General features: G+C 44.8%; 1 protein-coding gene across 3 annotated transcripts in view; it reads left to right on the plus strand.

Annotated features, from left to right (window-relative positions):
* Window positions 1-204: 204 nt before the first annotated feature.
* LOC122923543 (death-associated protein kinase 2-like) overlaps window positions 205-14899 on the plus strand; it is a 111316-nt gene continuing 96621 nt past the window's right edge. For 2 of the 3 annotated variants that reach the window (XM_044274378.1, XM_044274375.1), the window contains exons 1-2: window positions 271-407; window positions 11330-11432. In XM_044274378.1, coding sequence (XP_044130313.1) covers window positions 11371-11432 — 62 coding nt within the window. In that variant the 5' untranslated portion in view covers window positions 271-407; window positions 11330-11370. Of the gene's footprint in view, window positions 408-11329; window positions 11433-14899 lie in introns of all 3 variants that reach the window. The other variant, XM_044274377.1, reaches the window with a different exon arrangement.

The following is a 14899-nucleotide window of genomic DNA, read 5'->3' on the forward strand; positions in this document are numbered from 1 at the left end:
AAATCAATATATTGCTTAATAGTTAAAAGTAAGAATATTAATCAGTAGCAGTAAAATATCTAAATCTATTTTTAGCAGCAGTAGTACTTGTTTTAGTCCACTAGGCAGTTATGTCCAGTTTATGTACAGGTCTTGCAGTACCTGACAATGGCACTAGGTGGCTCTTAAGCGCCGCGCTTGAAATGACTAGGGCGAGGGAGCGCACGGACAATTACTGAAGTGTACTTGTGACAGAGATGTAGGGGGAGGGAGTGCGGAGAAGACGCCTCTGCCACTTCTGTAAACTGTCTTGGACTGACCTGACTAGCACAGCAGGTAGGTCTCACTAGCACGGGGATGATCTGTAATGTCCCTGTCCGGGACAGATGAAGGTGGTCTGCAGAGGCTATTGCACTGAGGAGAGGACTGTGAGTATCACGATATTATCGTGCTGCTGGGGGCATGTATGCTGGGGTCCGCGTACCTTTACTAGACTGGGAGTTGCAGAAATGGCAGTTTCCTAACCCGTCCCTGTTACCCTCCTGCCTCTATCCCGTGTCAGGCTGTTGGCTGCAGATAGTTTTGCACTGGAGATCTGTTCCCATTTATCTCAGTTGGGTTGTTTTGCAGCCAGCCCATGGATTAGACAAGCGCCTGTCAAGTGAATAGCACACATTTCTGCAGCAAATCTGCCCCATGTGAATCCCCCCTGATATTTAGTTTCAGGCTGTGGGTGGGATGCGCTGTCCTAAAACTGTGTATGGACTGAACCCACCCCCCCCCCTTCCCCCAGTCCTTACCTACATCGGTTTCATTATGGATACCCTGCTGTGAAAAGTAGTGATTGATTCTGATTGGATTATATTGCCGGAATCGCTAGAAAAGCGGCATGTTCACCTATGCTCCAGCAAGGCTGTATTCACACGTGGCGGAAATTCCATAAAATTATGTCAAAAGTGTATTTAGCTGCATAGTGTGAAAACAGGTTGTGATGTGAAAGTTATACTCCTGCACCATAAATCATACATGGCTGAGCACTAACACATTAGGTGATAATTATATATGTATAACACCACAGTCTTATAATCACTAGATGTCAATTATTATTATTATTATTTGTGCAAGGAAAGAAACAGAATATTATCTCAGTAGAAGAGCCTATGGCCCCGCCAGTTACAAAGCACTGTTACAGTCAGGTCCATAAATACTGGGACATAGACACAATTCTAACATTTTTGGCTCTATATACCACCACAATGGATTTGAAATGAAACAAACAAGATGTGCTTTAACTGCAGACTGTCAGCTTTAATTTGAGGGTATTTACATCCAAATCAGGTGAACGCTGTAGGAATTACAACAGTTTGCATATGTGCATCCCACTTGTTAAGGGACCAAAAGTAATGGGACAGAATAATAATCATAAATCAAACTTTCACTTTTTAATACTTGGTTGCAAATCCTTTGCAGTCAATTACAGCCTGAAGTCTGGAACGCATAGACATCACCAGACACTGGGTTTCATCCCTGGTGATGCTCTGCCAGGCCTCTACTGTAACTGTCTTCAGTTCCTGCTTGTTCTTGGGGCATTTTCCCTTCACTTTTGTCTTCAGCAAGTGAAATGCATGCTCAATCGGATTCAGGTCAGGTGATTGACTTGGCCATTGCATAACATTCCACTTCTTTGCCTTAAAAAACTCTTTGGTTGCTTTTGCAGTATGCTTTGGGTCATTGTCCATCTGCACTGTGAAGCGCCGTCCAATGAGTTCTGAAGCATTTGGCTGAATATGAGCAGATAATATTGCCCGAAACACTTCAGAATTCATCCTACTGCTTTTGTCAGCAGTCACATCATCAATAAATACAAGAGAACCAGTTCCATTGGCAGCCATACATGCCCACACCATGACACTGCCACCACCATGCTTCACTGATTAGGTGGTATGCTTAGGATCATGAGCAGTTCCTTTCCTTCTCCATACTCTTCTCTTGCCATCACTCTGGTACAAGTTGATCTTGGTCTCATCTGTCCATAGGATGTTGTTCCAGAACTGTGAAGGCTTTTTTAGATGTCGTTTGGCAAACTCTAATCAGGCTTTCCTGTTTTTGAGGCTCACCAATGGTTTACATCTCGTGGTGAACCCTCTGTATTCACTCTGGTGAAGTCTTCTCTTGATTGTTGACTTTGGCACACATACACCTACCTCCTGGAGAGTGTTCCTGATCTGCCCAACTGTTGTGAAGGGTGTTTTCTTCACCAGGGAAAGAATTCTTCGGTCATCCTCCACAGTTGTTTTCCGTGGTCTTCCGGGTCTTTTGGTGTTGCTGAGCTCACCGGTGCGTTCCTTCTTTTTAAGAATGTTCCAAACAGTTGTTTTGGCCACACCTAATGTTTTTGCTATCTCATCTGTCCATAGGATGTTGTTCCAGAACTGTGAAGGCTTTTTTCGATGTCGTTTGGCAAACTCTAATCAGGCTTTCCTGTTTTTGAGGCTCACCAATGGTTTACATCTCGTGGTGAACCCTCTGTATTCACTCTGGTGAAGTCTTCTCTTGATTGTTGACTTTGGCACACATACACCTACCTCCTGGAGAGTGTTCCTGATCTGCCCAACTGTTGTGAAGGGTGTTTTCTTCACCAGGGAAATAATTCTTCAGGTCATCCTCCACAGTTGTTTTCCGTGGTCTTCCGGGTCTTTTGGTGTTGCTGAGCTCACCGGTGCGTTCCTTCTTTTTAAGAATGTTCCAAACAGTTGTTTTGGCCACGCCTAATGTTTTTGCTATCTCTCTGATGGGTTTGTTTTGTTTTTTCAGCCTAATGATGGCTTGCTTCACTGATAGTGACAGCTCTTTGGATCTCACCTTGAGAGATGACAGCAACAGATTCCAAATGCAAATAACACACTTGAAATGAACTCTGGACCTTTTATCTGCTCATTGTAATTGGGATAATGAGGGAATAACACACACCTGGCCATGGAACAGCTGAGAAGCCAATTGTCCCATTACTTTTGGTTCCTTCAAAAGTGGGAGGCTCATATGCCAACTGTTGTAATTCCTACACCGTTCACCTGATTTGGATGTAAATACCCTCAAATTAAAGCTGACAGTCTGCAGTTAAAGCACATCTTGTTCGTTTCATTTCAAATCCATTGTGGTGGTGTATAGAGCCAAAAATGTTACAATTGTGTCGATGTCCTAATATTTATGGACCTGACTGTAATTCTAGTAAAGTGGGTCCATCCAGTGATGATGCAGTGAACACACACTGGGCACACTTCTGAGGCAGTAAGCACGCACTGGGCACACCTCTGAGACTGTGAGAACACACTGGCCACACATCTGAGGCAGTGAGCACACACTTGGCACACCTTTGAGGCAGTAAACACACACTTGGCATACTTCTGAGTCAGTAAGCACACACTTTGCACACCACTGAGGCAGTAAGAACACACACTGGGCACACCTCTGAGGCAGTAAGCACACACTGGGCACACATCTGAGGCAGTGAGAACACACTGGGTACACCTCTGAAGCAGTGAGAACACACTGTGCACATTTCTAGGGCAGTGAGAACACACTTGGCACACATCTGAGGCACTAAGCACACATTTGGCATACCTCTGAGGCACTGAGCACACACTGGGCACACTTCTGAGGCACTAAGAACACACTGGGCACACTTCTGAGGCAGTGAGCACACCTCTGAGGCAGTATGCACACACTGGGCACACCTCTGAGGCACCGAGCACACACTGGGCACACTTCAGAGACAGTAAACACACACTGGGCACGCTTCTGAGGCACCGAGCACGCACTGGGCACACTTCAGAGGCAGTAAGCACACATTGGGCACACCTCTGAGGCATTGAGCACACACTGGACACACTTCAGAGGCAGTGAGCACACACTGGGCACACCTCTGAGGCAGTTAGCACACACTTGACACACCTCTGAGGCAGTAAGTACACACTGGGCACACTTCTGAGGCAGTGAGAACACACTGGCCACACCTCTGAGGCAGTGAGCACACACTTGGCATACTTCTGAGGCAGTGAGCACACACTGGGCACACTTCTGAGGCAGTGAGCTCACACTTTGCACACTTCTGAGGCAGTGAGCAAACACTGGGCACACTTCTGGGGCAGTAAGCACACACTGAGCACACTTCTGAGGTAGTGAGCACACATTTGGCACACCTCTGAGGCATTAGGCACACACTGGACACACCTCTAAGGCAGTGAGCACATACTTGGCACACCTCTGAGGCAGTGAGCATACACTGTTGGTAAACCTTTGAGGCAGTAAGCACACACTTGGTACACCTCTGAGGCACAACACACACATCTAGCACACCTCTAAAGGCACTGATCACACACTTGGTACACTTCTGGGGCAGTGAGCACATACTTGGCCGTGTCTGTGGCACTGATCACACACTTGGAGCACTTCCCATCTACTTTCTAATGTTCTTTCATGTAGCCTATGGGCGGTGTATAGTACTCGCTGAGTATGGTTACTCCTTCCACATGATATTCACTATAGCTGCAACTGCCGTCACTTGCCAAATCTAGTTCTTCACACTATGGTGGCACTTGGGCATCAGCCTAAATATTGATGCTGATTGGCTTCCTTTCTGAGTCACACAGAAGCAGGTTCACTTTTCTGTACACTCTGGGGTTCTCTAGGGGATCCACAGATATGATATGGCCATTGGGAGTTTCCACCTGTAAAAGTACCACATTCTGCACATAATAACTTAACGTTGGTCAGCACTGTATGACAATTACCCCCTGGGGATGTAGGCAGATAGTCCATCCATAGGTGATCCCGTTCTACATGCTGGCCAGAAGTGAAAGGGTTAATGAGGTTGAAAAAAAAGTCAGGAGCACTCTTAGGATCACATTACAGGCGTGAGCTATGCCTAATGATACAAATGCTTTCACAAACATGAATACTTGCATTAGTCAGTGAACCACCCTGAGCACAGCACAACCTTTACCTGCAGAGAGTCGGTGGATGACCACAGGAGGACCTGAATCAGGGGGCTCTTCCAATATCCAGACATACAGATGCCGTCCTGGCGCATCCAGTTTTTTCTGGACCCATTCATTTGAATTAATTAATCTCAGATGGACATCAGATAAGATTGGTGCATGCTGCGATTTTCTCTGCACGGACCAATGGAAAACGCGGTGTCTGAATTGCACCACTTACTTTACGTGTGCTATTATGGTGCAGTCAAGGCATCACACGGATAGAAAAAACGGTCATGTGAATCAGGACTAAATGTTACTATTACAGTTTATTGTTTTCTGGACTGACAAGTATCAAATGCTCTGAAATGTTCTGACTGATAATGGGCTTAGGAACTTAGGAACTATCAGTAGAAACGTACTCTGGAGATTCATTTACATGGACATACTTTTTAACCTAACGTCTACGGTATTGACAAGAACACCGTTATATACGTTGGGAGAATTTCCTGACATTATACATTGAATATAGATTGCAAATGGACCAAGCCCAAGATGATGTTCACTCTCGCAGTGTGCCTACTGTACATAAGCTCTGTGACTCCCTGCTACCCCGGTCTTGTCTTCATCCTGTTGGACTATTCCTTATGGTCAGGCTTGGAAATATATTTGGCACTTGTCAGATCGGCAGGAATTCATAAAATCTAACTGGATTGCTATTATTTCATTTCTTACAGCTGGTATAAGATTTATAACTATACCACCCCTCAATGTTAACGCAATGGCTTGAGAAGTCTGGAGTACTAGACCCACTGTCCCACCATTGGACGAACTTTTGGTATTAGAGAAGCGCATTCTTATGCAAGGAGAGCTATGAAATGTATACAATATAGTTGTGTTAGGGCTCATGTACACCAGCGCGTGTGCCCCGTGCTCATTTTGCGCACCGCAGCCCGCAGGTCTAAAATATACGGGGAGAGGTCATCTGCATTTTGTATCACGGATGCGGACCCATTTGCGGAGCGGAGGCAAGAATCAGAAACTATGAAGTGTTTCCGTTCTGTCTGTGCCTCAACACTGCAAAAAAATAGAACATGTATGTTGCGCATTGTGGACCACTATTTGTGGTCTGCAGCACGGGGCACACACCCTCATATGCATGAGCCCTTAGGCTACTTTCACACTAGCGTTCGGGCGGATCCGTTCTGAACGGATCCGCTCATAATAATGCAGACGGAGGCTCCGTTCAGAACGGATCCGTCTGCATTAAAATAGCAAAAAAAAAAGCTAAGTGTGAAAATAGCCTCGGACGGATCCGTCCAGACTTTCAATGTAAAGTCAATGGGGGACGGATCCGCCTGATGATTGAGCCACATTGTGGCATCTTCAAACGGATCCGTCCCCATTGACTTACATTGTAAGTCTGGACGGATCCGCACGCCTCCGCACGGCCAGGCGGACACCCGAACGCTGCAAGCAGCGTTCAGCTGTCCGCCTGGCCGTGCGGAGGCGAGCGGAGCGGAGGCTGAACGCCGCCAGACTGATGCAGTCTGAGCGGATCCGCTCCATTCAGACTGCATCAGGGCTGGACGGCTGCGTTCGGGTCCGCTCGTGAGCTCCTTCAAACGGAGCTCACGAGCGGACCAGCGAACGCTAGTGTGAAAGGAGCCTTAGGCTGTTTTAGTAGGCTTTTCTGTTAATGGACAGTAGTATTTCTGTCTGTTTTTTTTATTTATTTTTTGTTTTTAGGCATCACTTATCATCTTTGTATATCTGTAAGTGAGTCCCATGTGATAATGACCTTTGTTTCCAATGAGGTGAGATTCCTATACAGTGATGGCCAGTTCGCAGTGTTTGCCCGCGAACACATGCGATCTGCCATCTTAACTGACAAGTCCGGCGAGGCACAGGTAAGTCCTCACCTGTGCCTGTGCGCGAGCCGGTCTGAAATGAAATGCGGTCTCCTGGAGCAGGCAGTTCTGAGAACAGCCGCCGGGCGAACACTGCGAACTGGCCATCACTATTCCTATATAGATGTAAAATAAAGTTATGTCACAGTTTTTCGGAAGATCCTTATAAGGCCCATGCACGCAAATGTATGCGTTTTGCGGTCTGCAAATTGCAGATCCACAAAATATGGATACCGGCCACGTGCATTCTGCCTCACTGAAATGTATGGGTCCTCATCTAATCCACAAGAAATGTGGATCCGATGCAGATCAAAAATACTGTTGTGTGCATGGGGCCTAAACTAGAGTAATTCTTCTGTAAGGACATTCACAGATCTTGAGCGGGTTGGTTAAGGAAAGTAGGGAAAGTTGACGGCTCCACATTTGCACAACTGATCGCACAGACTCATTGCTGTAATTTGAACACTGACTTGAAGGGAGGGTGAAGTTATATTTTAATAATTGTACTGAACGTAGATTGCTTTGTAAGGATTTTTTCACTTTGACATTAAAGAGTCTTTTGATCTGTCAAAACTTGAATGAATGGTGCTGTGATTCAGTGTTACACAATTATATGCACGGAAAATGACAGTCTGGCCAAAGTGAAGAGCGTGATGAAGAAGAGAGGTACATATGACTCGGATGGGGCATGTCACCACTTTATTTCTGCTGGTTTCATCATATGAATCCAATATAAAAACCTTTGAGATCACAGGCATACAGAGGCATGGTTGATGCCACGTGAACCTCTATGGCAGTCCTATTACGGCTACGTAGAAAGATCTGTATGGGGCGTAATAAATACCACTATAGCAGCTGCTACAGGGCTCACAATGTTAAGGGGCTCCTGCCTGGCACGCACTCAATCAAGAGTGGAGGATGTGCATTATGTCAAGTGTATGCAGCACATCCTCCATAGTCCATTCCATTCTTCCTGCTCCCTGGCTGGCTCTATCGGGTCAGACAGTGCGGCTTTTCAATACTTCTCTAACAGATTTAGGAATCATGCACACAGCAATGTGCATTTCGGTATGTAATCTTATGGCCAATGGAGGTGGGGGGTTATTCAAAAGTTTGCTATGGGGGCCAGCCTTTTTTAGTTACTCCTCTCCAAGAGTTCTTGAGATACTGGATGTTCTTCTGTATAATTGCAGTTGTACAACTGGAAAAGTGGTTTATCCGGTTCTGTGCCTTAAATTGTATAAGAGAAGAGGAAGCAGTGACACCATAGTTCACAAGGACCACCCGTCATCCTCTGATTCCACAGTAAATCGTAGGAATGAAAATGCAAAAACCGTCATTTAATAGTTATTTTCATAATTATATACCGTAGTTATCATCCTTCTAAGGACTCACAGTAGTAACCAGCCAAATCACTGACACAAGTAAAACTTTGGTTCATTGAACGAGAAGTTACCCACATATTATAGGACATTCAACAGATAGTAATCCCCAAGGGTGCTCCCACACGTTCAAGGTTTTTTATGCAGTTTTTGAAGCCAAAATCAGGAGTGGATGATAAAAGGAGAGAAAGTAAGGGTACTTTCACACTAGCGTTAGAAGAAGGATCCGGATATAATTTGTTTCTGGATCTGGATGCGGATCCCTCTGACAAATGCATTGCAATACCGGATCCGTCTCTCCGTTGTCATCTGGAAAAACGGATACGATATTTATCTTTTTTACAGATGCGCAGGCCGGATCCGTTTTTCCGGAACACTTGGTACCAGAACCGGCATTAATACATTTCAATGGAAATTAATGCCAAATCCAGCAAGTGCTTCGGAATTTTCTCTGGCCAAATACCGTAAAAGGGACTGAACTGAAGATATCCTAATGCATACTGAACGGATTGCTCTCCATTTAGAATGCATTGGGACAAAACTGAAGTGTTTTTTTTCCGGTATTGAGCACCTATGACGGAACTCAATACCGGAAAACGTTAACGCTAATGTGAAAGTACCTTATAAGGACTGATATGTTATCTCTCCTTTTTTCAATCCACTCCTGGTTTTGGCTTCCAAAACTGCATCAGAAAACCTTAGCGCCCTTATACATTCCTGTCTGAATGGGACTGAGTGGATAATAAGGCTCCTTTCACACGAGCGAGTTTTCCGCGCGGGTGCAATGCGTGACGTGAACGCATAGCACCCGCACTGAATCCTGACCCATTCATTTCAATGGGTCTGTCTTTTTTTCACGCATCAGTTCTGCGTTGCGTAAAAATCGCAGCATGTGCTATATTCTGCATTTTTCACGCAGCCCTGGCCCCATAGAAGTGAATGGGGCTGCGTGAAAAACGCATTGCATCTGCAAGCAAGTGCGGATGCAATGCGTTCTTTACTGATGGTTGCTAAGAGATGTTTGTAAACCTTTTTATCTTTTAACCAGTTTTTTATCACGCGCGTGAAAAACGCATCAAAACGCATTGCACCCGCGCTGAAAAAACTGAACAACTGAACTCAATCGCAGACAAAACTGAGTGAACTTGCTTGCAAAGTGGTGCGAGTTTCACTGAAAGCACCCTGAACGCATCCGGCCCCAATCCGCAACGCCCGTGTGAAAGGGGCCTAAGGCAGCAGTAAGGACATCCTCCTTGCTCCGCTGTTGGTCTGTTTGTTCTCAGTGGAGTTTTCATTGGTTGGTTATATGCAGTATGTACATTAGCAATGATGTTCTGAAGATCAGTTGGACTGTCCATCAATGTTTACCAAAAGTAGAAACTTCTACTACCTGTTTTGGGGGAATAAAGATGGAGAATGGTTGTTTCGATTGGCAGCATTAACCAAGCGTTTATTTGCCTGGTCACTATTTCTCAAGCTTAGGCCTCATTCACATGTCCGTGATGAAATCTATGATAAGATGGTCAGTGATGTATCCGTTAAGATTTTTCTGAAGAATCTGTGTTGGGTCCATGTGTCTGTTTTTTGCTCTCCGTGTGTCATCTGTGTTCAACAGACGCTGCACAACTGAAAATACATTTTCAGAGTATCTCCTCTTAGGCCTCATGCACACGGCCGTGTTCCGCGGCCGAGAGGGGACCGTGGAAACCTGGCCGGGATTCCTCCTGACAGCATGAGCGCACGGCGTCATTGGTTGCTATGACGCTGTGCGCTTCATGCAGCCGCTCCTGTACAGTAATTCACTATACGAGTGTATTACTGTACAGGAGCGGCTGCATGAAGCGCACGGCGTTATAGCAACCAATGACGCCGTGCGCTCATGCTGTCAGGAGGAATCCCGGCCTGGTTTCCACGGTCCACTCTCGGCCGCGGAACACGGCCGTGTGCATGAGGTCTTAGGCTGTGTTCACACTTCCGTTATTTGCTCAGTTATTTCCATCAGTTATTGTGAGCCAAAGCCAGTAGTGAAGCCTAGTCAGAGACAAGGTGTAATGAAAAGATCTGCACCTGTTCTTTGTATTTGACCCGCACCTGGTTTTGGTTCACAATAACTGATGCAAATAATTGATCAAATAACGGAAGTGTGAACACAGCCTTAATGGTCCGTGAAACACGGATGAAACAAGGATGGCGTCGGTGTTGTGTTCATGTTTTTGACTGACCCATAGACCATAATGGGTGTGATGGATTTGTAAAGATGGACAAAATAGGGCCTGCTTTTCTGCTAAAACCACAGACCGTGCTAAATCACCTTAAAATGAATGGTTACGTGTGCTGTCCGAGGAGAACACGGGGGGAGTTTTCATCGTGGAGGTAATATGAGATTGATGGGTTCCCTTACTCAGGATCGCTCACGTAACATGCGGATACTTGTTTAGCAAAAATGCTGTAAACAGGACAAGTTATGTGAAGACTGAGAATTCATGAACTTTTTTTATAATCCACGCTTGGCATCCAGCACTGAATATACAGGTTCTGCCCATACCCACACGTGTCACTTTGCCCATTGTAGAAGACTGAACCACAAGACATCTAATTATAATTAGCATTACCTCATATAAGCAGTTTGTTTTATGATAAACTTGATGCTAAGCGATGTGTACACCATGTTGCATGATAAAACTTGACTGTTGTAGAGAAATCATTTCATCTGCGTGCACAGAGCAGTGCTTGTGTAACACAAATGGTACGTTACCAATCCGAGACATTCAGCGGGAGATTTATCAAACTGGTGTAAAGTAGAACTGGCTGAGTTGCCCATAGCAGCCAATCAGATTCCACCTTTCATTTTCCAAAGGAGCTGTCAAAAATGATAGGTGGAATCTGATTGGTTGCTATGGGCAACTAAGCCAGTTCTATATTACGCCAGTTTGATAAATGACCGCCTCAGTTTTGTTATCTTAGGAAAATGTCAGTATTCTAGGAACTGCTGTATCCAATTGGACATGGTATGACAAATACGTATGCAGGACATATGTTGAGATGCTGCTCCACACGACTCAAACCATATGTTTTTCTGCAGCCTCCTCCAATAAATTTCCTCTGACGTGGAGACGTGGAGACATGGCTGTGTTCAAGCAGCAGAAGGTGGAAGACCTGTACATCGTAGCCGATGAGCTGGGAAGGTAACATGAGGCGTATTTATAGCCCTTACAGGATTATAGACCCTAAAATAATAACCTGACTCGTTTCAGTGCAGCAGCTGCTTGCGTATGTCAGTGCGAAATGCTTATTGGTGTCTGAACGCAGAATTGGATCTTATTTTTATACTGTTTCATGGGTTGACCTGTGGCCATATAAAAAATATCAGAACACAAACGATATCCCATAAAATGTTATGAAATGAAATAATGGCACCTAAGGGGGACACAACCATTTCTTCCCATCAATACAGTAAACTTTTATAAATTTATTTCAGGGAGTTCACTACACCACAGAAAATAATGCGCTATAATAATAGATGCAAGCATAACATATGGACTAAGCCCTCACTCTATTGATAAAATCTGAGACACTTGGTCAATACATTTTGATCAAAACACATCTAAGCCCACCTACCAAGGGTCAAGGTGGTCTCAGTTCAGGCAGGTCCTATGCTAAACCTGCCTATGCCGTTATGCATTTATGTTCAGGAGCGCAGACTCCGCACATATAGTGTGTTGCTCCCAGTTACCTCCATGTGCAACAGCAATCGGTGGGAGGAGGAGCACACACACCTATATGTACCACCTTCATCAAGGTCGCCTATTAGATAGGTGGGGCAAAAGTGCACATGAATACTACTCCAAAGTATAAATGTAGCCATGTACATCCGCAACATTCATTATCATATTGTGCAGGAGTTTTTTTTTTTCCTGTTATTTGAGTAGGGGTTGTCTTGGTTTTGAGAAATATGACTGCTTTCTTCCAAATACTGCAGCACACGTGTGTTCACGGGTTGGGTGCAGTATTTCAGCTCTGTACAGTTCACTTCAATGGAGATTAATTTTAATGCCAGACACAACCCATGGACAGGTTTTTCCAATCCTGCGCGGCCCCTTGAATCGCTTATTGAGTCAGTTACCTATGTGTTACCTGCAAGGAAGGTATAGAGGTATTACATATGGCAGGTGCTATTTATCAGTTCAATTGCTGGGGCTATGTGAGAGGTACTATTTTTTATGCAGGGGAGGAGGGGGTTAACAGGAGCTCTCCAGGGAGATGCAAGTGCTTGTTGTCAACCCACAGAAAATTAATAGATAAGAGCTCCAGGCAGGTGAGTAACAAACATAAAAAGGGTGAAAATTACACTAGAGTTTAAAGGGAACCTGTCACCTCCAACAAACATCCCAAGTCGACAGCAGTACCTGAGAGTAGCCAGCAGCATGTTTGTGACTATCCTTTTCTTCCTGCAGGTAGTTAAGCAGAAGCTGTGAAAACGTTCTTTAATCCCCTGCCGGCACGCTTCTCTAGTCAGGCTTGAAGTCACGGAGGCAGCGGCCTCCTTGCTTCATGTCACGGTAACCACGCCCCCTTCCCTGCCCCTTCGCTGTGACTGACATCCGGCAAAGGCAGCCGAACTGTCTTGCATAAGCGTCGTCAATCACAGCGAAGGGGCAGGGAAGGGGGCGTGGTTACCGTGACTTGAAGCAGGGAGGCCGCTGCCCCCGTGACTTTAAGCCTGACTAGAGAAGCGTGTCGGCAGGGGATTAAAGAACGTTTTTACAGCTTCTGCTTAACTACCTGCAGGAAGAAAAGGATCGTTACAAACATGCTGCTGGCTACTCTAAGGTACTGCTGCCGCCTTGGGATGTTTGTGGGAGGTGACAGGTTCCCTTTAAATAATGTTATGCATTGCTGCATATGTTTTTAATGCATACAGTAACCCATTTAAATTGTAATTACTATTATCATTATAATTGCATAAATCAGTAGCACCCAAGAATAAATTAAACTGTAATATATTTTATTGGTTGCACCTTTATCACCTTCTAATAGTCTATAGATCAAAATGCTAAAAATCTAAATCTTTATCACTCACCAAGATAAATGTCATAGAGTAAAGTAGTAAATGGAAGATAGGGAGGAGGGGGATGCAACTGCAGATATTATTACAGGGAAACAGTATGAGGAGTGGAGAGAAAGAGCAGAAGGATGGAGACATGTGGGTGGCCAAGGCATACAGAACAGCTCTGGCAGTAACCGGAAGAGAGACTGAGAAAGACCCAAATTATCCAATTAAGACACAGTATATTTGGTAAATTGGGGATTTTTTTTGTTTCAGTAGGCTTTAAATTAGTTGTTTATAGTGCATGTACCACAGTAGAAAATATCATTTAGGTCTTGGGTAGTTCCATGAACAGTGCATTACAGGAAAACAAGCATCACCTAGACATTAAAGTTTTTTTTTTTTTATACAAACCGGATTCCGAAAAAGTTGGGACACTATACAAATCGTGAATAAAAACTGAATGCAATGATGTGGAGGTGCCAACTTCTAATATTTTATTCAGAATAGAACATAAATCACGGAACAAAAGTTTAAACTGAGAAAATGTACCATTTTAAGGGAAAAATATGTTGAATCAGAATTTCATGGTGTCAACAAATCCCCAAAAAGTTGGGACAAGGCCATTTTCACCACTGTGTGGCATCTCCCCTTCTTCTTACAACACTCAACAGACGTCTCGGGACTGAGGAGACCAGTTTCTCAAGTTTAGAAATAGGAATGCTCTCCCATTCTTGTCTAATAGAGGCCTCTAACTGTTCAATCGTCTTGGGCCTTCTTTGTTGCACCTTCCTCTTTATGATGCGCCAAATGTTCTCTATAGGTGAAAGATCTGGACTGCAGACTGGCCATTTCAGTACCCGGATCCTTCTCCTACGCAGCCATGATGTTGTGATTGATGCAGAATGTGGTCTGGCATTATCTTGTTGAAAAATGCAGGGTCTTCCCTGAAAGAGATGACATCTGGATGGGAGCATATGTTGTTCTAGAACCTGAATATATTTTTCTGCATTGATGGTGCCTTTCCAGACATGCAAGCTGCCCATGCCACATGCACTCATGCAACCCCATACCATCAGAGATGCAGGCTTCCGAACTGAGCTCTGATAACAACTTGGGTTGTCCTTGTCCTCTTTGGTCCGGATGACATGGCGTCCCAGATTTCCAAAAAGAACTTCGAATCGTGACTCGTCTGACCACAGAACTGTCTTCCATTTTGCCACACTCCATTTTCAATGATCCCTGGACCAGTGAAAACGTCTGAGCTTGTGGATCTTGCTTAGAAATGGCTTCTTCTTTGCACTGTAGAGTTTCAGCTGGCAACGGCGGATGGCACGGTGGATTGTGTTCACTGACAATGGTTTCTGAAAGTATTCCTGAGCCCATTCTGTAATTTCCTTTACAGTAGCATTCCTGTTTGTGGTGCAGTGTCGTTTAAGGGCCCGGAGATCACGGGCATCCAGTATGGTTTTACGGCCTTGACCCTTACGCACAGAGATTGTTCCAGATTCTCTGAATCTTCGGATGATGTTATGCACAGTTGATGATGATAGATGCAAAGTCTTTGCAATTTTTCGCTGGGTAACACCTTTCTGATATTGCTCC

This window comes from Bufo gargarizans, unplaced genomic scaffold (assembly GCF_014858855.1).
Source record: "Bufo gargarizans isolate SCDJY-AF-19 unplaced genomic scaffold, ASM1485885v1 original_scaffold_1714_pilon, whole genome shotgun sequence".
NCBI classification, from domain to species: Eukaryota; Metazoa; Chordata; class Amphibia; order Anura; family Bufonidae; genus Bufo; species Bufo gargarizans.